Source organism: Mugil cephalus, chromosome 13 (genome assembly GCF_022458985.1).
Source record: "Mugil cephalus isolate CIBA_MC_2020 chromosome 13, CIBA_Mcephalus_1.1, whole genome shotgun sequence".
Taxonomy (NCBI): domain Eukaryota; kingdom Metazoa; phylum Chordata; class Actinopteri; order Mugiliformes; family Mugilidae; genus Mugil; species Mugil cephalus.
Window position 1 is genome coordinate 17299774 of NC_061782.1, and position 22902 is coordinate 17322675.

The following is a 22902-nucleotide window of genomic DNA, read 5'->3' on the forward strand; positions in this document are numbered from 1 at the left end:
AGATACTACATGTGCAACATGATTTTGTCCGTTTACAAACTGCAATTGCTGCTTTACATCTGTAGCAGAGTGATGGATTTAAATAATGTAGGTGTAGCTTTAAAATGGCCAGAGCACAGTAACACTTAGGCTAACACCTGAATCACAAGGAATTATGCATAATACAGCCCAGATAAGAAACTAAAATTAATTTATTCATGTGGCCTCTGAAGGCTTTTCAAAGCATCCTCCAGCTGCAGCTGTTTAATATAAAATGATGTAAAATATTAATAATATTATTTTCCAGAACTGTCTCCCTCATTTAAGAGGCATCAGGGCTGTTCTGTAACCTCAAAGTGACCTGTCCAGCTCAGGCCCTCCAGATGTCGTCTTCGCCTCGCTTGTTTTTGTTGGTGTTCGGGGACCCACTGTTGTGGCCGGAGAGGTCACAAAGGCCAATGTGATTGACGCAACGATTGGTGGAGTTGCACCCGTGGGAGTTGGGGCAGTAAAGGATACGCAGGGCGAGACGCTGACCCAAATCAACCTGCTTCCAGGAGCATCTGAACGCACATGAGGATGGACAAAGTTTGGTGCTCCGCCTTCTAGGTTTCTTAATTCACTGTAAGATTTATAAAATAATTCTATTCAGACTATTTTTTTTTTAAATTTGTCATCAATAGTAGTACTACGGCTACTACTCATAATGACAAGGATAATAAATAATACACACATTTCATACAAATTCAGTTAATTTTTTTTATTACCAGTTAATCTATAGATACATTTCTAAATTAAGTTCTTAGTCTGGAACTGCCAGTAAATATAAAATCGACTAAACTGCTGGAATATTGTTTTAGGACTAATCATTGTGACGCACAGATTTTATGCTTTATTGTATTCTTTATTTGCATTGCGTGATTTATTATACTAGTATTGGTTCCGGTCTTTTGTGTATGGCATAGTGCCTGAAAAAAGGTGGATAACGTCCAATAATTGTCCAGTTCTACGGCCACCAGCCAACTCTGCTCTATTGTAGTAGTCGGCATTTCTCCTTTGCCTGCAAAATTCTGCTATTTGAAATATAGGCCACCTTGGCAACGGCTTTTACTACGAGCATGGCTATGGGATGTTACAGTCTTCTTTTGGCTCGCTGAGTGTGAATGGAGTTTTATTGTCGATGAATTGTCGAAGAGGTTGTGGAAGTGGCAGCCGGTAAAAGAGCCCAGCAAAATAGACTGTGGCCATTTTTATAATTTCTCCTAAGGCAAACGATTTATTTCTTTTTTTTACCCCCTCCGTATTGGTGATTTGTTTGTAACGTGCACATATGGCTCGTCTTCTCCAATGCGTCCACATACAGTTGCTCTCATGCACCCACCCCCTACTCCCATTCCCCATTCTTACCTCTCCACGCTCCTTATCCATCCATCCTGTCGTCCCCACAGCTACCCCATTGGCCCTTGCCTAGCAACCGCATGATAATTTGGCATAATGTGACACCCCCTGATGCATGATGGGGGCTGTAAGTCAGTTTCAGACCCCCCCCCCCCCTTTTTTTCTTTTTTTTTTGCTTGTGGCTGGCGTGTGTGGTTGAAAAGAAAGAAAAATGAACTGGGGACGATGAATAGATATGAGGAGGAGAAAAAGGGATTTCACGCTCATATCGTTACGTGACTGGTGTCCACCGGCTAAACCTGTCACGCCTCCCAGGGGGGTTGTTCTTCTCTTTCTCTAGCAGCAGTGTCCGATCATCTCCCTTCTTATTCTCAGCTTCTCTCCATATGGCTCCCATTCGGTCCGCCGCTGGAGACCCGAGCAAACGCTGCACAGTAGATGTTTGGGAAAGCAGACAGGCATGTGCTGAGGCAGCCTCTCGGTATCAACAGGACCCGGCTTTGAGGTGGCTCTGACACGCAGGCAGGCAGGCAGGAAAATGAAACACAAAGATGGCCGCTGCGTGCTCCATCTGTCTCCACGCTGCCTTCTCTGACGTGAGCGCGGCGGTTCTGAAGGACATCTTAAATGAGACGTCTGCTGTTTTTTTTTTTTTTTCCTCCTCTGTATCTCCCTTCTTCAGTCACAAAAAATCAAACACAATCTTTTGTTGTCTCTCTCTCTGTTTCTCCTCCTTCTCGCTCTCCTCCTCTTCTGTTCCTCAACAAAGACCCGAGTGATTTGGTGAAACAAAGGCTCCCCTGGTCCTGTTTGACCTCTCCATCATGATGTCAATGATCCCAGATGGGTTGACCACGCTGAGGTTAGAGAGGCACGGGGCTCAGAAATCAAACATGTTTCTTTTTGATTTGTGCACAGTTTAATTATTTATCAACTCATTTACTAAATCATTTATCATTCGCTGACTGGTTGGTTCAGTTATTTGATTGGTTATTGCTCATTCATTCAGTCACAACTGGAACAAATCAACGTTGAGTATCATCCGTTACCGCTACCTCCTCCTTGTGTGTGTGTGTGTGTGTGTGTGTGAGGTGGATGAGGGAGTTCGGGTTCAGACTCTCCCCCCTCTCCCTCTTCGCCTTCACCCTTGTCCTCTGCATGTTCTCCCATCCCGTTACTAGGCCACCTCCAGCTGGTAATATGTGTATGCGACAGTAGAAAGGTGGGGGTCACACACACACGCACACACGCACGGAGGCGAATGCACACTTACCCAATATCTGATGTCGCTCCCTACCACCCGTTTCACGTCTTTCCTTAATGATGTATTTGCTTCATTCATGCACTCGCATCCACTCACACCCAATTTATCTATTTAGCTATCTCTCTCACACACACACACACACACGCACACACACACACACACACACACGTTTCCATGGTGCATCTCCAGACAAGGTGGATCAGTAGGAACCACGGCACGGAGAATAGAGAGAAACATTTAAGAGAACAACTGAAACAGAGCGTGGTTACCATGGCAACTACTCCCCTCCTCCCTCCCTCCCTCCACCTCCACCCTCCACCTCCATTCTCTCTCTCTCTCTCTGTTTCTCTCTCTCTCTCCTCCCTCCCTCCACCTCTGTGCTGGTGGTGCTCGTGTCTCTTTTCTCTCCATCCGGTTTGTCCTCACCTCTCCAGGACGCGCTCCTCTCACACTGCCAGCGGAGGACACACGAGGAGGAGGAGGAGGTGGAGGAGGAGGAGGAGACGAGGAGAAGCTGCTGTCTCTTCTCTCCCGTCTTTCCATCACTTTAAAAAAAAAAGAGAAGAGAAAGAGAGAGAGACAGAGAGGGAGAGATCAAGAAGACCGGTCCAGAGTAACAACCAAAAGAAAGGACACACAGGATATACAGACATACCTAAAAGAAACCCTACTCTTCTCCATTCTCCTTTTCAAGGAGGGCATTTTTCTTCCCTTTCCCCCCCTTTCCTTTTCTACCCCGATTTTTTCCTCTGAGATCCCGGTTTTGTCAATCACAGCCCCTGAACTTCTCTGGGATTTCAGGTGAGGCACGCGTGTGTAGTGTGTGGTGCTGCTTCAGTTTTTTCATTACCTATCATGGCTCACGCGGCCTCCCAATTGAAGAAGAATCGGGGGGAAGTGGATGTGAATGCAATAGAGGACGAGAAGGAGAAGCGGAGGAAGAGCAGGAGAGCAGCGTCCCGGGAACAAAAGAGAAAGGTAACAGACGAGGGCTGACTGACTGGCTGGCTGGTGGCTTCATCTGCTCCGCTCCACTGGCATCATTGGAGCGTGACTGTGTGTTATGTGCTCGATACCTAAATGGGGTTTGGAGGTCTGGTGAACATGCGGTACACTCGTTCCTCTCTGTGTGCTTGTTTCTGTGCAAGATGCACGTGTGGAGCTTCTGTTTTTCTGTTGACACCGGTCACGCTGTCCGTTTGAATTCGGCGTCTCTAACCTTGGAGGTGAAAGGAGTGCGTGCGGTGATGTTCCCCCCCGCGGGGGAGTCTGCGCGCACGTGTTTAAATCTTCAAATGCACGATAGCACAAAGTCAAAAGTCCATCCACCCCGTTCGTGCCCTCCTCTAGATGAAGTGACACATGGAGCGTTTTGTTTTCCTCTTACACTATCAGCATCTCTTATATTGTCTGCCTTTAGCAGAACTACGTCACTCAGGTCCTCCTCAAACATTCCCGCATCCTTCCTCCTTCCGTGTCTTATTGAGAAATAAGATAGCCAGGTGTTACGATCGTATGAGTACTCTGGGTTTTCTATTAGACAAGATGAAGTTTCAAATATGCAAGGCTGCGTATTTTTTTTTTTAATGTAACATCAGAACAGATGCAACCGAATAGAGCAAACACAGGGCAAGGCGTAGAGGGAAAACTCTTCCGTCATACTTTTTTACTTTACAATGGTTTTGGAAATGCGGTTTGGCGTGGGCGTGCTCGGATGCACAGATAGCCATGTATAATGCATACACGACTGATTTATTGATGACAAAGCTTTTCATATGATGGAGGAGGAACTGAAATGCACGTGGCTCCCTCATCCCTTACATGTCAGGGCTTTGCTTTGCTCCAACCAGAACAACAAGGTAATCCAAAATAGGAAGCCGTGTAACGAGACTGCAACAAATGGGAAGCTGCTGCTGCTGATGGGGGCACACACACAAACCCGTCTCCTGTCCGCAGCTGTGTCTTAAAATAAATCCTGGTCTTGACTGTTTTAGTGTTGCATTCTGCAGGGAGATTTGACCGTGAGAGATCAATTCAATAACGGTGACATTTACTGTACTTTGCGCCCATGGGTGGCCGGTTTTGAATTATGCTGCTGGCGACGTTATTTGACCTTAGCATAAACAAGAAGCCAGCAATCATTGCTCAATCTTACCGAAACTAAAAAAAGATTCGTAAGGTCAAGTGGATTTGTGGACTTCACTTTGCGGCCAAACGCGTTCTGAGACCGTGCATATGACTTTAATCGCCCATGACTTTTCACTTTCTTCCTCGTCTGCGTGCATTACACAAGTGTTTGAGATTCTGATCTGCATCGGACGCCTTTATAGTCCTTCTGAAGTGTCATGTTTCATAGAAGAGAAGAGGAGATGGAGAGGAGAGGGTTGTATTGATTAGACTGTGCATCGCACCAGCCATGAGGATAATCAGCTTTTTTGTCTCTGCCTGTCCTTCCGCGTGTCCTCCTCACACCAACCTACTCTCGGTGTGTCCGTCACTTTCCCTTTGTCCCCTTTGTTTCTCTACCTCTCTGGCCCCTCACTTTTGGCTTTGTTCCTCTGTTTTCATTCATGCATCGTCTCTCTCTCTCGCTCTCAGACTATTTTATTATTAGCATCGCTGTTTGGCTCATGCTGCTGTCTTTGAATAATACACTGAGACAAAAACAAAGTCAAACAAAGTTAATGTGTCAGTTGTTCCTTTCTTGAAAGGTCCACGGTGAACTGTGGGCCCCTGATGTCCATCACTCTTCCTCTCCCACATATTTAAAAAGCAGTTGTAAGTTATAAGAAAGAAAAAAAAAACACCAGGATCTCTTATGTTTTAATTCCCACCGTTTTATTCCTCGGCTGCCCTCGCTCGCGCCTAGGTTGCCCCCGTGGTGGCTTTCCAACTCTCGCTGTGCCCCACAATGAGGTTATAGGCTGACTGAGGAGTGTAGGAGTTACAGACACACACCCAGAGGACTATAGACGCAATAAAGGGGCATTACTGTCACGTAACATTACAGGGACGGAATGATGGAGACGGAAATGAAATATTCACAATGTAAGAGAGCAACAACAGCAGAGAGAGGCTGACAATCGAGGTGACATGGCCCTGTTAACGTGAAAAACTGACAACGCTTTGTTGTTTCTCTTCATTATTTAACCTTTAATTCTTCGTTTCTATCTGATTCATGCTGTAGTAAACTGATACGTGGTCTTGGTGCAAAATGTGCAACAACCGGCTTTGAGTCACTCCTTCCACAGCCCCACAAAGGCTATATTTAGATAGCGGAGCAGGTAGAAAACTGTTCGTAGAGAACGCTTGTAAATGCACAATGTATGGTCGGGTTTATTTGCATTGCTCACCAAGAAGGTGGATGAAATGCGGCAAAATAGTTGTGGTTAGTTTAGGGCTTAAGGATGTTGTTGCTGTAAAAACGTGCCTGTGCATTCGCACTAAATATGAAAATCACTGAATATTATAAAAAAGAAAAACGTCCTACTTACTTCCTTTCTAAAGACAGGATTATAGTAATTACTATAACTCATGTTATAACTTCGCGGATGTACTTTGTGTCAGTTCTTTTCCCATTCAGACAACGTGGGACTAGCAGCAGATTCCAGTTTGTCGTTCTGAGCAGAGTCAAGAGTTTTTAACTGATCTAATCTGACCAGGAAATAATAACTTGTGCGTTTAGTCTCATATTATTATATGTGCAACAATGTGCAATCGATTGCAGGTTTTCCAAAATCACTCCTTTGTTTGCGTACTCACTATGTCCCGGCTGCACTCAGTAAACTGAGATTTTGGATATATTAATCTTCGGTGTAGAATCACACCGTGGTAATTTTACCCCCTATCAAATGCAACATGTTGTATTCGTGGAACGGTTTGTAGATCCACTGTTTTGAGGGCAAACATATACTTACGCACATTTTACTCTCACACTTCAGACGCTCAAGTTTCAGTAAAGAGGGGGGGTGACTTTGGAGGAGAGGAGTCCACGCCGGGGAGATGAGGAATAGTTTGACATGCTGCCTTTATCGCACAGTTCAGCGTTGACCTAATACGGCCCGTGGTGTCTGGGGAGACATCACTTATATACCGAAGGTGACAGCTCGCTGTGTGAGTGTGTGAGTGTGTTCGCGGCGTGCACATTCAGGGAAGCACGGGGAGATTAAGTTCCTGCAATAAGCATCCCGGGAATAGTGGGTTAACCCGAGAGACAAGACAACTAGGAAGAGAGAACGCACACCTCTCAGCCGCTGAAACTGATTTCCACGCGTTCCTGAGGAATAATCGGTGAAAACTTAACAGCCGCAGTGGTCATTTTAACGGGAAACCCCCATTACTGTGTTACGTAAATTCTCCAAGCTGCTTTACATCTAATGACATTATCCAGAGCCAGGAGCCCCCAATGGATTCCCATAGACAGAGGGAGAGGGAGGGAGAGCTTAGCAAAGCATTGGTTTCCTTCTGCTGTGTCCCAGATTTACACACCGTTCCAGTGCAGAGGATGTTCATTTTCACTGTACACTACTTATTATTTATCCCGCAAGGTTTATATGGGCCATGTGCTACCTGTTGTCCTTTTTGTCACACTCTTATTCCAGAGCGCCCTTTGTTTTGACTGCGTGTCGTCAAAGCTCAGTTTTGTAGCGTTCCCTTTACTGGAAGCTCGATAAAAGCCTTACATTTACAATGCTTCTTCGAGACGAGATCCATTCCTGCCCGTCTCTCTCGACGGAGGCGAATGTCATCATCATTCATCAGCGTTCACCAGGGGGTGGTGAATCTAAAGCTAAACTGTGGGATGCTGGAAGGCGAAACGGCAGTGTTGAATTTGGATTTTAGCCTGCGCTGCCTTCAGAGGGAGCCCATGGCAACTGTGGCAAGGCAAGTGTCTGTCAGTCCCTTAGGGGAAAAATAAACCGTGGGGAGGGGAGTCATCGCGCTGTAGGCAGACGGGAAGGGAAACATAATATCAGTGCATATTATATAGGATGTTCCCTTGATTTTCCCTTGATTCATTTTCTGACTCCCCTCACTCTCTGCGCTCATGTTCTGAAACAAAGCCGTGTTGCTTCCCTCCTCCTACTCCTTCGCCTCCTCCCCTCCTCCCCACCAGCCCACGAAAGATGGAGGTTAATGAATTCGGCACTCATGCATGCCTCGGCTAATTGCATTGGCATTGGGAACTCCTCCCAGTATTACAAAATGTTTTCACCGTCAAGATGGCCACCGGCTGGACCGGCCGGCGAGTGTGACTTTGAGGGGGATGCCAAGCTTCTGTTCATGGAAATAATGGCGATTGATGTAGCACATATTAGGTTTTTATTCACTCAGCGGGGAAATGATGTGCACGACTCGGATTAGCTCAATCAAGTAAACTGCTATTGTCCGGTTAGGTCTACACATTGAATGTGTGTATGTGTGCGTTGGGGGCAGCAGTGACACTATGGAATAGCTCTATCGGTCAATGTCCACTAACTAAGTGAACTCAATGTCAAACACCATCCTGACACTCACACATACAGTAAATCATACACAGTGACATGGTGAAATGGACAAAGAAAGACATCAATTCTTTATACAACCATTTCTGAAGGACGTTGGTTGTCTCACAAAAGTGCACTTGGCGGTGTTAAACTGTTTTTGTGCTGGCTTTGACATAAGGCGGTTCATAAATGACCCTACAACAGATTCTCACCCAGGATTGTGTTAAATTAAATGAAACCGATTTAGAGTTAGGGGTCAACGGTTTAATGTAGACTGTCAATGACAATAATTTTATCATCGAATATAGGAACCGCTCAGAACTTAACAATCTCCATTTACAAAGTCGTTGTGTCATTAGTGCCATGTTTCTAATGGACGCTTCCATAACAATCGCTGTTGTTTCCATTTCAGGGCAAAATCCGGTCAAACCGACTTGTTTCTTGTTTCTGATCGAAAATCGAATCGATTTCAGCCTCTCCAGGAATAAACAAAGCGTTCTAGTTCTCGACGGCGCACATGGCCGCTTCTTGTTACACGTCCGTAATGCACGCGCTATAATATGAGCCAATCAACCCGTTTTAATCCTCACTACTTCACATGGCCGGAAACGTGCCGGATCCTCCAGTGAGCAACGCAGCGTCCTCACTCTACTGTACGCTGCTATTGTTCTACATTAGCTCCTGTCTCTAAGGGGAAATGAGAGCATGTAATAAGGATTGTTCTAATTATTGATCCACCACTTCGAGGGTCCTCACTAAGAGCTGCTGCTGCTGCTGGGGGCTGGTGTATGTGTGTCTGTGTGTGTGTGTGTGTGTGTGTGAGAGACCGAGAGAGGTGATGGGATTTTCTTAGGAAGCCTTCGTAACTGGAAACCAGTATGTGGGGGGATTTGTTTGTCCTGCCACTCGGGGGGGAAAAAAATCCATGTTGTCTCGTTGCGGTCTGGAACAGGGTTTCCCTTATGTGCGCATCAGGTGATAAAATAAAATTTGGCTGCGTTTGAAAAGTGCCAAGGTTAATGTGCGCACGCATGAAAGAGGAGGAAAAAGTGCTGAGAAGGAGGGGTCGTGGTAGAAAAGAGAGAGAGAGAGAGAGAGGAAAAGATAAAAGCTAATAGATGAAGTGAGAGTGAGCAAGAAGAGGGTGAGTGATAAGGAGAAATGGAGAGCATTACTATAGAGAGACAGAGAGAGGGGAGAGCGTGACTGTAAGCCTAAAGGTCATTTGAAGGTGAGTGGCGTGTTTCTTGCCAGTCTTTCGATCCACGTTCTCCCTCCCTCTTCCCTCTTCTCACCTCCAGCTTTCTCCGGTGTAGCGTCACATGTGGAACTAGGAAACACAAATTCGCCCCCCTGTTAAAATTCATACGTCATGTTTTCGAAAATCTCAAAACGTGGAGGTAAACGGGCTTCGCCGAATAGGAACGACATCACGTTACACCGCGCACACACACTATCAGGTAAAGACGGAAAGAGGCACGTGAAATGGTTGCGTTATTGTTTTGCTGGCAGGGAGTTATTGACATCAGCTGATCAGTTGAGGACCAGAAAAAAAGACCTTGCAGGGGATCAATGCACTAAGTTTAATTATCATCTATAATAAAGTCAACGTTCTCTTATTTCATCTTCTCTGTATTATTTGGATTTGCTGCTTTTTGTTTGTTAGGTCAGAGTGAACTTTAGCTAACAACATGTAAGCGAATGTTAATCCGTCGTATTCATGTGCACATACACACTACATATGAACTATTTCCTGAAGGGTAACGACGCTGCCATACATACAAATGAGCTGCACGTGTTCATTTTGTCGGCACCAGTGGCTCCATTCTCCAACCCCGCTCAGTGACAGAGGGCTAGAAGTCCTCTCAGCAGGGTACGGCAGGAGTGTGTTTTGCAGTCTGCCTTGTCGGAAACATGAGCGCACACCCTAAGATTCCCTGAAAGGATGCGGCAATACAGTTTGATAGCAGAAAATACACCTGCTGAGAGAGAGGCGAGCATTATTCACCGGAGGATACGCATCTACCGCTTTCACCGGGATTCTCTTCTTTCTCGGAGCAGGTCACAACTCCGGCTCTCAAGGAGTTTTGGGAAGTTCATTTTGAGATTATTCACACATAGTTGGAGATAACGGCCGCGCTGCTTAACAGTATAATTACAGAGCGGAATGGTATGTGGGGTGGAGGGGAGAGGGAGACCAAAGACAGGCATGGGCATGAATGAGCCGGAGATAAAGGAACAGGGAGTTGATGACGCAAGGGTGGAGGGAAGGAAAGGCAGGTCAAGTGGCAGCAGGTGTGGACGAAACGCGGGGAGAAGAGAGGAGAGAGTGCAGAAGAGAAAGATTAACAGCGTTCGCGCTCGTTGTAAACTGGTAATAATCGGACAGTGAAGGATGAGCCCCGCTTCCCTTTCGCCTGCTGTTAGCATTAGCGCATTTGGAAGCATTATGCCGCCTGCAGGTCCTGTTGTGTTTCCTTCCATCTGATGCACGAGTCAGCCGTGGGGTCAGATACGACTCACTGTTCACTGAAGGAGAGAGACGACGCCCCCACTCCTACGACATCACACCCATTAATCCCCCACTGTGCGTCAATGCCAGGCGGCTTCCATCAGGCTCTTAAATGCGCCAAATGTGCGTGGCGCGGCCGCGCACGTCCGTCTGTGCGCGTACGGCAGGTGCTCCTCACACACCGGCAGATAAAGCTTATCCAGTTGAAATAGTGCGGTCTTGCTTTCTTTATCTCCCTCTCTCTCTCTCACACACACACACACACACACACACACAGCACGCACACCACTCTGTTGACCCTTGGGACTCACGCCTGTATGGCTTGATAATTACTTTCATTTGCTCGGCCCCCACCTCCCCCACCTCCACCACCGCCATGTCTTCCTGTCCTCTATTTAACCACCTGCCACTCCACCATAACGTGCAGAGATAAATGCACCCGTGTCGTCATCATTTTCTTCATCCAGCCCGATTTTGTGGCTCTGAAAGCAAAAGAGGCAACAATGAAAACCGCCAAATTTGTCTAACAGGCTAATTATTGTGTTTACTATTAATTTTTTTACTCCTCTTCAATATCTGTGGATGCACCACATTCTTTCTCTTAAAAAAAAAAAAAGAAGAAGAAGCAACCAAATGGTCCCGGTCTCATGTTAACTTCGCCACGCAGGCTGGAGCTCAGAGGCTCTGGAGCTGGGGAAATGGGCTGTGTTAGGACAGATCGATGGTAATCACACCTCTTCACAGTTAGCTCCCTCGCGTGGGGGGGAGGGAGGGAAGGAGGGGGAGGAGGGGCGGGGATGGGGAGGGGTGCGAAAGAGAGGGGGTGTGTGTGGAGAAAGGCGTAGGTGGCAGCAGGGAGCAGGGGAGTGGGAGTGTATCCAGGGCTCCCCTGGGAACAGAAAAACGCCTAGATTCATGATTAGAGGGAAAATATGCACCCCACCCCCGTCCCCTCAATCCCATCCACCCAGTCCGGCTACCAAACACGGATGCTCCATCCTGACTGTGTTGAAGAACTGTTCAAGCGTTTACACGTTCACATTTCTTCCAATATTCCACCTCTATATCTTTTTGCCCTTTTTTTCCACTGTGAGGAATTTAGCAGTTCCGGTTCCTGTGCGCCGCGTTTTTTCTTTACCTAGATGCATTGTTACTCTCTGAGGCGCAATAAACCTCCTGCAAAGTTCAACTAATAGACTGAACAACAACAACAACACTGGCTCTTAGTGCCGCTTTGTCACAACATGTCGGCTGTATTTGTGCGCGCCTTCGGCCAAAAGGGAAACACTCAGTTGCACCTTAACGGATGTAATTTAGTGTGAAAAGGTTGCAGTGTGATCTTAGCGTGGAAACCTTGAACGTGTGCGCACAGCATGCGGACTTGTGGCGAACTGTGCAGTACAGTGGAAGGTAAAAACGCGCAGTGAAATGATCGCTTCTGTCATCTGCCGGCTAGCGGTCTTTAAAGCAAGCCCGCGCAGAACGCACTAATCCAGCGTAATGCCGGCTGATGGGGAAAGGTTGATCATAGCTCCGAGGTGGGGTTGGTATTCTTTTACTCAGATGGTTGTGTGTCAGGTCAAACATGGACCTTTAGACTGAGAGCGTTCCACATGAACACAAACACACTCCAGAGAAGTCTCTGGCTGCGTTCCTTGTGTTTTTATTAACAGTCGTGCACACAGCCAGAATAGAAGCGAAACGTTCTGTCTGCTTAACGTTTGATACTGAATTATTCACAGGCGGCTTTGCCAAACATGTTTGCACTGTGTTATCAGTGAACACTCGCAGCATATTGTGGGATGAATGTGTATTTCATCATCCCCGTGAAGACTTTCCTCACTGAGAGATGGCTGAAGAGGCTGAAAATTCACATAGTAACAGCACCTGGTACCAGGTGCCAGGAAACTGACTGTCGATTTAGAAAGGTCAGAGACTATTCCTGCCATTGTTTCACAGTTGTACTATATCTGAAATTCAAGGATGGGAACAGAGCAAAGTGAGGATTATATGATGGGCCTATATTTGTCCTCCCTCCCGAATGTCCTCGATTTCAAACCCACGGTCTGCTGAGTTTTTCAGACTGTCCTCCCCTCTCGCCCTCTTCCTGGTTCTTCCTGAGCGTAACCAGAGAAGGGAAATCGATGCCTGGTCTGGAGGAGTTAGCAACTCTGTTATGACCTCTGATCAGTCTGTCATATTTTTTTTTTTTTTGAACCACCGTGGTACAGTCATCATACCGTCATACACCGTGTTTATTAGGTCATCAAAGCGGACTAAGCAGTCTTATTTTCATTGGACATAGCACATGTCGGTGTCCCAGAGTTTTCTTTTCCCCTTTGAACATATGCTATATCTGCAGCCAGTCCTTACATAATATGTTATGGTAGTAAAGGACTGGTGCTGCAAGGGGCATTGTCTGTAGATGTTCAGATCTATGTAGGTTTATACCCCAGGGCAAAGCAGGTATACAGGATTGATGCTGCGCTCTGGGTCTAGGTGCCCTGTGAGTCCACTGCTCCTACAGATCCATTACTATTTCTGTGGGGCAAGGGCAAAAACACAGGAGGTTGTGGAGAGGAGTCATTTTAATAAAGAGTGAAGCCAAAAGCAAGAAAGTACAGTTAAGCTCCACATGAGATGAAACTATTTTTATCTTTATATTTTAAGTGAGACTTTTAGACTATCTAATTCCTCCATTTATAAGAATAAACCGAATGTATTTGTGTTTTGCACACAAGCAAAGTTATGACAGACATTTTTCATTATTTCCATTATTAATCCAGACAGAAATCCCGAAACTGTTCGACGATTAAAACCACCTGAAAGAGAATAAAGAAAGACCCGTCACCACTTGAAACCCCGCTAGTGTTAAACATAAAGCAGCCTCGACCGATATTACATGACTGTGATCATACTGATGATGGAGGCGAAACTTAATCTTTGCTGTGTCATGGTGATTTCATTGCCAACACATGAGGCAACTCTACTGGACATAACTGAGTCACGGCAATTTCCACCGTTCCCCATGTGATCAATAATTTCTCTACGGCATCTATGAACAGAAAGCTAGTAAGTTATCTTCAGTGTCTTCGTCCTCTACTGGAGGTTCTTTCTCATTTTCTGTTCGACTGGGGACGGGTTCACAAATACCTAGCGTGTTGAAAATAGAGCAGCCCTACACCATCTCCCAGCCACATCCCTTGATGATCCGCATCGCCTTGTTGACAGTTTTACATCAGATATTTTTATTTCTGGTTGTTACTTTGAAAGCATCTCCAGTCAGAGGCTCCCAAACCTTGTATCTGCCAGCCTTCACATCTAGTTGTAGTAAGAGCCCACTGCTCCTACATGGAGGAAAGTGAGTGATGTTACAACTGTCTGTTTATAGTCAGTTTGTCACTATGTGAGAACAAAGATTCTAGCACTGCAAGCAATATTTTGGGGTATAATGTTAACAGTTCATTGTGCTAAATCTAACAATAATCAGCAATGACTGTGGAAAGAGATCAGTTTCTGACCAACTTTTCTAACTCATCCACATTGAACACAGCTCCTGGAGGGAGCTGCGTTAATTTAGTGACTTCAGTTTTTATTGTCAGCCTATCAACGCCCATCACCCTACCCGGTGCATATTATCGTCTTACACACTTTCACACTTCATAAGGGAGCAATTGGATTGGATCTTTGTTCAGTACCTGCAGACACTATGTAGTGAATACAGAATAGTAGTGAATTAAACAGGTCATTAAACTGCAGGGACGTCTTGAGCATCCAAGGTTTTAACAATCTTTAATTTTGGCTATAGACGCAACATATTATGTGAAATATGAATGCTACTAGATGTTACCACAACATAAAAGACATGCAACTGGGTATCACCTGCATGGCAGTGGAAATGAATCTCAAAACATGTGCAATGTATACACCGATCAGGCATAACATTATGACCACTGCCAGGAAAAGTTAATAACAATGACCATCTTGTGACAATACAATGTTCTGCTGGGAAACTTTTGGATCTGGCATTCATGTGGACATCTGCCTCCAACATACATCAAACCTGGCACCTCAACCCCATAATAACGACACTTGACACTGACTTGATGACAGCAGCCAGCCCCTATCAGAATACAGAATGACACAGACACACACACACAAAAACAATTTGGGAACAACTAAGAGAAAATATGAAAAACAGCACAAGGTGTTGACCTGGCCTCCACATTTACTAGATCCCAAACTGATCTGTGAGTCCACTGGAACAAGCCTGATCCACAGAGGCTCCTCCCCTAATCCCATAGGACCCAAAGAGCCCCACCAGCAACATCCTGTTTCCAGACACCACAGGACACCCTCAGAAGACCCATGTCTATTCTCTGATGAGTCACAACAACTGTTTTGGAGGCACAAGGGAGACCTACACAATGGTCATAATGTTATGCCTGATTGGTTTATGTGGTGAAGGACAGAGAATCCAAAGCCTATGAGGAGGAGACATCCTCTAGCAGGACATGTTCAACAGACAGGAGATGAACCAACCCACTGTCGTATCACTGACGCCAACACAAGTTTTCAGACATTATGATCCCCTCTATCATTTGCTGAACAGAGGCCAGGGAGTATTAACCTGGAGCACCGGCCGGTGTAATGTGTCACTAACTCATCTGCGACCTTGACCAGATTCGTCGCGGCGAGAGAAAGCACGAACCAGATTAAAACAAGCACCGTGTTGTGCACTTTATGACCTTTTGTCTAAATGCACGCTTTGCTATCTGTCGGACTGCAGCTTTGATCTGATGCACCGAGACGCAGCAGTACGAGTCAGGTTGTTGTTAGTGTTGCTGCTGACTACGTTGCTGTCACCCTGTACGTTTGTGTGTGTGTGGTTGCTGACTGGGATGCTGTCAGCTGTGTGTCAGCCATCTTGACACCCGGAGCGCACTTTTAACTTTTCTGGGACCTTCTCTCCTGACGGCCAAATGGCCATCCCAACCATGTACACACACACACACACACACATATGGTCACGCAAGTTGCTGAAGTGACCAATTAGATGAAATGTAGGAACTAAGCAGAAATGACACAATAGACAACATAAGAAAGCAGTGCTTGTCCTTTGTCTCGCAGGGTCAGCACGGCGTCCGTATCGTTTTCTCTCTGCCACAACCTTCCTGATTATACGTCAAATTAATTGACTGAAGTATTTCAAATATTGTTGATTTGGGTTTTTATTTAGACAGTCAGCTGTATGAAATGGCTGCGAGGGATCTGTTATATCACATCGTGATGTGTTGGCAGAATTGCGATTCGACACTTTAATTCAATCTCACCGCGAATCCAATAATGTTATGAGTCGGGCACATGCCACTTTGCAATTGGTGTCGTGAGAAGCTTTGGAACAAATGGCTGATTGAATGGTTGGGGGGGGGTGAGATGTGTGTGTCTGTCGGTATTTTGTGTGCGCGAATACAGCATGTGTGCGTGTTGTGTCTGTGCTCGCTTCTTTTTTGCACCTCTGCCTTGTGTTTGTGTTTTTGCGTGAATTACCGAGATTGGCAGAGGAGGCGCTTCAAGGTGAGCTAAATGCGGGGGGCGGAGACCAGGCAGCCCTTAGAGGAACACATGCCAGCCTTCACCTGGAGAGGATAACCTCAATTTACCTGTCACTGCTCCGAGATGTATGTCTCCCCCGTCTGTAACGAGGCAGACCCGAAAGCAATTGTGTCGCCAACTTGTAGGAAATGTGTCACCGAATTGTTCTCGGCGTTTTTTAAAGATTTTGTAGGGCGAGAACAGTGAATCGCGGCGCGACAAACCACAAACTGAAGCACAGCAGACCGGAGTCCACCTCAGGGACGAGGGCGGATTCAGCACTCTGATGCTGAGCTGCAGAGAGCAGAGGACTCTGTGTGTTTCTCTAAGTGTGGGACGGTGAAAGTGTGTGTGTGTGTGCGGCTCCAGCTCCAGCTCCAGCTCCAGCCAAGTAAACTGACTGTCCCCATCAGTCAAGGTTGTGTCTTATTATAGGTCATTAGTCTCTCTGCTGAGCTGCGACCTTGACGCTACCTGCTGGAGCATGCATATGTACCCCAGCAGGCAAAATAAATGCGTGCATGTGAAGGTGCACCTAGCCCGCTCTGCATGCTAAACCACACCGGTAAGAACATGCGTTGATTGCCCTGGCCATTGTAAAGATTGCTTATATTATGTGCGCATTGCTTTTTTAATTGTGTCTTGACAGCACACGCGGCTGCGGCCTTGATGAGGAGTCAGCTCGACTGGGTGCGTGTGATGGATGGACGGACACTGGGGGGTCAGAGAGGGTCAGCACACACACCCTCATGCAGAGGGGGTGGGGAGAGGATGTCAGTCACAGATTTAGTGCCACAGGACTAATGCTGCTCTAAAGTAAAAGTGCTGCCACCCACAATAAAAAAAATAAAATAAAAAATAAAAAGTCCGCCGTGCAGGACAATAGGTTCAAACTGCCAGCAGTCGTTTACTGGTTGAGTTTCTTTAGCCACTCTGACAGTTACACTGTGATATGCAAACTGCTGTATGTCATCAAGTTCTCACCCAAATACTGGACCTGTGCTCATGTCGTGCATTAAGTCTCTCCATAAAATAGTCCACAACCTGTCACTTTCTGTATTTTTCTGATTAAACGCGATACTAATAAGAGAACCCCTGTTTCCAGTGGTTTTGCTAAGCTAAGCTAACCAGGTCCTGGCAGCAGCTTTCATACTGATGGCACTTTTCCATTCTAACTGTCCAGGTAAAACAAATATTCAGTCCACGTGTCTGTCACGGTGTATAGTCAAACAACTGAATTACAATTTTCAAGCACAGTTTAGCGCACGCTGGAAGGAACATTGGACGAGAGCTGTCTTTTTTTTTTTTTTTTTTGATGAGTAATGTGCAGCTTGATTAGATTTTTAATTAATTCATTAGTCTTACAATGGAAGCTCTTAACCAGCAGTTGTTCTGACTGCGAACAGGTTTCCATGATGATAATGCAGCTACATGTCAGAGCCTCAGACACTGGAGCCTTTCGTCGGCCATTCAACTGCTCTTTCTGGTGTTGTTCTACACCACCGTCTCTTACCATGTTCGGATCATGTGTTATTTCTACATTTTGGCGTTTTCGGTTCTGCTGTTCACAGCTCGATGCCACTAAACAAACTGCTGTCCTTTAAACCTGCTTATATACAGGATGTGCAGTCTTGAAATCACCAGGTGTTCGGCAGAATGTCCATCCCTGTGTTGTGCAGGCCGGAGAGGAGGTAAGCAAACAGTCAGGATCATCCTGTACCCCTCCATTTATCGATTTCCGCGTCCCTTGTCTCGTGCTAAACACAGCAGTGGAGAGGTGCTGCTCATGCTCATAGCCTGGTTTACAGAGACAGAACGCAACAGGGGGGAGCTTTTTTTTCTTTCACAGTGTCACATGATATGACTTTTCAGGGCCAACTACCTCAGCTGTATTGTCTAGGACTGTTTGCATGCACTGACATCTGCTGGTGTTTTTAATCCAGATGGGTTTTTCTAAGCAGACGGAGGAAGAAGCCATTCCAGCGCTCTGTCCTCTTAAATGTATTGAAATCCATCTTCAGGCCCCACATGACCCATGACCTCTTAAACCCTCCTGGCCTCAGGGATTACGGTTGTGTTGTGCTCATGTCATCGTTGTTGTTTTTTTTGCTACTTTCTAACTATTGGTAACGAATATGGACTTTTGCCACGAAAGAAATCCAGCAGCTGTACTAGTTTGTCTTTTGGGAAATTGACCATTTCATCGCGACAGAGCGCAGGTGAATTTCCTTCCCTCTGAACGCTCACATTGCCCGTCTTGTTGCCTCGTTTGGGGTGTGCTGCTATTATGGAACCGGGCCTCCCCATTCAACAGCCTATTACTTTGTGTTGCCTGAGGGGCAGCTGGCTGCTTCAGCACCAAATAGCCTTCTGTTTGCCAAGCAGGAACGCCAGGACCCCGAAAGCCCATTACTCCACTGTAGGAGGCAGTAATGTGTTATATCCTCTGCATTTGCGGAAGGCGGTACACAGATTTAAGAAGTATGACTGAGAGATCAGCAGCTGGATTGTTGAGCGTGCAGGATGACGGATGAGTCCAATGTAAATGCTCTTCCACCCTCACAGGATCCTTCATCCTCCCCTCTTCATTTCTGGACACGGAGGCCTTGTGTCAAAGGGTTATCAAAGAGAATTAAGACTATTGTCCCCTAATTTTAACATGTTTACCCAGCCGTCCTTGCTGTGTGCATATTTAGTTCACGTTTGTGTCCTCCCATGTGTTTGTGTGCACTACGTGGAGGCTGAGTGGGGCTCAGGGGGGACAGATGGCCCATGGTCTGCTCTCATCTGGTGCTCTCTGCCTGCCAAAGATCAGGCGAAAACGGTTGCAGCGCTCGCCACTTAATTCCAACCTGCTCCACGTGCCAGACTCTTTATTCGGCCTGTTTTATAGCTAGTTTTACTAGCCATCAAAATATTACGGTGGAAGCTACAGCAAATTATATTTACAGCAGATTTGGTTTTGTTTGTTTGTTTGTTTGTCTCCTGGTTTTGCGATCTTTCTTGTGGCAGATGTTCATTTCGAAGATTACAACGTAGTGCTTGAGTGACATCTGTTTATGTGCCGTTGCTCAGACTTTAATAATTAAGCAGGGGAATTTTTGAATCTACAGTTCTCTCCGTTTGAAGACCTCGTGAGTGGGCGTGTCCTGCAACAAATGCTATACTGTATTAAAAAAAATACATATTCAGTATTTTCCAAGTGGTCAGATACTGTAATACATTCAGTGAATGTTGGAGCGTTGAGCTAAATGTACTCCTCGGCAGTGGTAGTTTTGTGGGAAGAGATAATGTGGACAAGGAGCTTTTAGACTGGGCCTTTTCCTCTCCATAAAGACTAGAGAAGAGGCTCTCGGTTACATATATACTGTACACAGTCCCTCCCACATCTACAGTCCTCTGAATGCTGTGCAGTGCATTAGTGGAAGATCCATTAGCACATTCACACACAAAAGTGTAATCAAACTGCATACATCCTCTTAGTGAGCTAACTGTTTGTTGGTGAGCATCACGGGGTGTTTCCTGACTACTCAGACTCTATGACTAGTGGAGGCAGAGAGGAATAGGTGTTAAAGTAGGTCTAGTGCTCAGGAGAAGTCTCTGACAGGAGCGAACAGAGGTGCAGGAAAGGGAAAACGGACGAACAGAACAGGAGAAAGACACCTTCAAACTAAATTATAGAACTCTGAAAGTCATATTCAGCATAATCCTGCACGGATAAATTTAGTAGCCAGGTGGACGCTCGGCCTCTTGCATTGTCCAATGCAGAACAAGTGTAGGAGAACAGGTAACTTGTTGAGGCCAGAGGGTTACCTAGCATTAAAAAAGAAAGAAGGGGATTTCCTCCATCAGAAATTTAATGTGAACAAGCTAAAGGAAGGAATGAGCAAAGGTGATCAGCACTAGAGTTGATTAATCATTTTCTTTTTCGGCTCCACGTCAAACATAATTGCAAGTGTCTGCTTAACATGTTTCATCGCCTTGAGTATTTTTCTAGTAATACTCCAGTAATTTGGGATGACTACACATAATTTTCAGATACTGCTCTATAACCTCTCTTTTCCTGGTCTTTTCAATGCTCTCGCCTCTTAATTTCATTCTAATGCATGTCACTGATGTGTCACGTGTCTCCTGTGCTCTCCTCCATATAGCCACAGCTCATTGTGGTTTCAGCTCCGGCAGCTCGTTACCTGCTGTTCATCCGAGATTGGTTCTTATTGTTGGAAACAGTCATTTCGGCCCCTTCACTGGTCGGTCATTTGCATTCTTATGCCCCATTACTGCATGACAAAGAGCGGGAACTCACTCATACAAAAGCGTCTCCGTAGAGGACCGTCTTTTTGACACAAAAGGTGTTTTAAGATGGTTTATGGACTTCTCCTGAGTCATTACCTCGAGATTGCTTCACATCTCACTGCTGTGAACTATTGGAATTACACACAACCTTGAAGTATGTTTGGTAAAAATGTCCCAGACTTTGTATTTTATGACTCAAGGGACAAACGGTGTCATGCACTGATACCATGAGTGTCACAAATTGTTCAGTTATGAAGGTTCTCTAATCAATATTTTATAACTACAACGGTTAAAGCACTGTGTGCAATCTGAATAAGTGATAAATCCACAGATCAAGCCTTTCAGCTGATTTAACTCAAGTCTAACCATTTCATGTACAATGATACTGATACTGTTAAATGGTAAAAGTGTGAGTAGAAACAAAAATATTAAAACACGTGTTCTGATTCCCAACATTTGATTTGTCACACAACAACAACCTGCTTTATACGCCACTGATGAGTCCTGATTACATCAGAGCACAATGATACTGAGCATCTAGTACCTGGATGTGTCTGTGCTGTGGTGTGCATATAAAGAACTTACCTATATTGAATTGTTTTCTGACCTAAACAAGAGAAACAATTTGATTCCAATAAGCGTAATGTAAATAATATTTGTCCATGTGTTTTGGTCGCATGCAGCATTCCCTTGACCCGAATGACACTTCCTACCAACTCCAGCTGTTGACATGTGACGTAAAATGTCAGTGTTTTGCCCAGTTGTCATGGAGGAGGTTGTCCACCAGAGTCCAGTGTTTGACTGTTTAACAGAGCTTGACTCAGGTCAAACGGAGGCTAGAGAAAGAGTGCAGAGGGCAGGATGGGAACGGTAGGAGTAGGAGGAGGGGGAGGACTTTGTGCCAGATTTAACTAAACTCTGGTATGCTGTTTAACTTTTTTTTAGGCGCCTTGTCACAGTTTGGCCCACGGCTCCGTCCTTCTGTTTTCCGTCTCAGCTCATGTCACTGTCATCTGGACTTTCTTTTCCTTCCCTCGCGTCCCTCTTGCATCTCTTTGACTCCCTCTCTTCTTTACCTTCTGCCCTTTTCTCCTCTCCAACTCGTCTGCTTTCTTTCATCCCTCTCCCCCTCCTCTCTGTGTGGGTCACACCGTGTGACCTTTCCTCTCCTGGAGCCTGTTGTAGGGGGACTTATTGGCGGGGCAGCTATTGATCCAGCATGTTGCACTAGTGTGTAGATTTCACCTGTACAGCTGACAAGTCAGTGGGACGAAATCTGATGCGACATTCAAGTTCTCCCCATGTCAGTGTCAGCGTTCTTGGCCCTAGACCACAGAGAGACAAGTAGCATGACCACAAAAAGGGTGACAATGAAGGTTGTAAATCATGTTGTTTTTTTTTTTTTAAAGCACAATAAGTTGCATCGGGCTCTAATAATTTAATAAACTCATAATGAATTGGACGAACATAGACCAGCCAAGCTAGATGACGGTGGATCATGATGCTGCTGCTGCTTGTTCATTCACTCCTTCAGCTGAATCTTTCACCTATTTTCACTCTTCGGGTCTCCTCCATCCTCTCCTCCCCTTCTCCGGTTTCTCCCCTTCCTCCCTGCCTTCTCAGCTCCGTCCCTCACTTCCTCTACGTCTCCCCCCTCCCTCCCCTCAGGCCTCATGTCCCAGGTGACGGAGGGGAGCTGTGCCCTTGAGCACGCTCTGTGCAGCAGAAGCAGTAAATATCTGTCTTCAGTGTGTGTGTGTGTGTGTGTGTGTGTGTGTGTGTGTGTGTGTGTGTGTGTGTGTGTGATCTGTACAAATGCTGAGGATACTCCACTGAATAAGGACAGTGTGATATTTTACTGCTCCTGTGAGATAGTAGTGCTCGCCTATGTTCATGCATCCAGGGCAGAAAATGCAGGGCAATACAATTATATTAGCCCAGAATCATTTTTATACCCTTTGACTATATAAGCTTAGGGCATGATATGATTTTAGGATGAATCCTTCCATAAATCAGATTTTTAAGGTTGCGTTAATCAATTAGTTTGAGCATTGAATAATACTATTTATAATGTTCACATAATAAATTAAATTAATTTTATTGGTAGTTGGTTATTTTATTGATAAAAACAATATTAAACCAACTTTGTCATTTGAAATAACACCTTGGCCACCTCTTTTTCTTTTCAATACGCTTTCAGTGCTCAAATAACGTTCAATTCACAAATAGTGAGATAATAGTAAGATAAATTCCACCACAAACGGATACCCGGCATTCAGCTTCTAATTTAAGTCATTTTCTCAGATAATGTGTTGAACCAGACTGCATCTGTGTGTGTGTCTGCTGACAGCTAACACAACTGTGCCAAAAGA

The 22902-nt window shown here is 45.5% G+C and overlaps 1 protein-coding gene across 36 annotated transcripts in view; it reads left to right on the forward strand.

The window, feature by feature from the left end:
- The window catches only part of LOC125018712 (ankyrin-3-like), a 113737-nt gene that overhangs the window by 26985 nt on the left and 63850 nt on the right, over positions 1-22902 (forward strand). For 15 of the 36 annotated variants that reach the window (XM_047602851.1, XM_047602865.1, XM_047602873.1 and 12 more), the window contains exon 1: positions 3090-3619. The exons of 2 other annotated variants lie outside the window; for them this stretch is intronic. In XM_047602851.1, coding sequence (XP_047458807.1) covers positions 3497-3619 — 123 coding nt within the window. In that variant the 5' untranslated portion in view covers positions 3090-3496. Of the gene's footprint in view, positions 1-3086; positions 3620-22902 lie in introns of those variants that run through there. 19 more of the 36 variants (XM_047602862.1, XM_047602874.1, XM_047602855.1 and 16 more) reach the window with 5 other exon arrangements.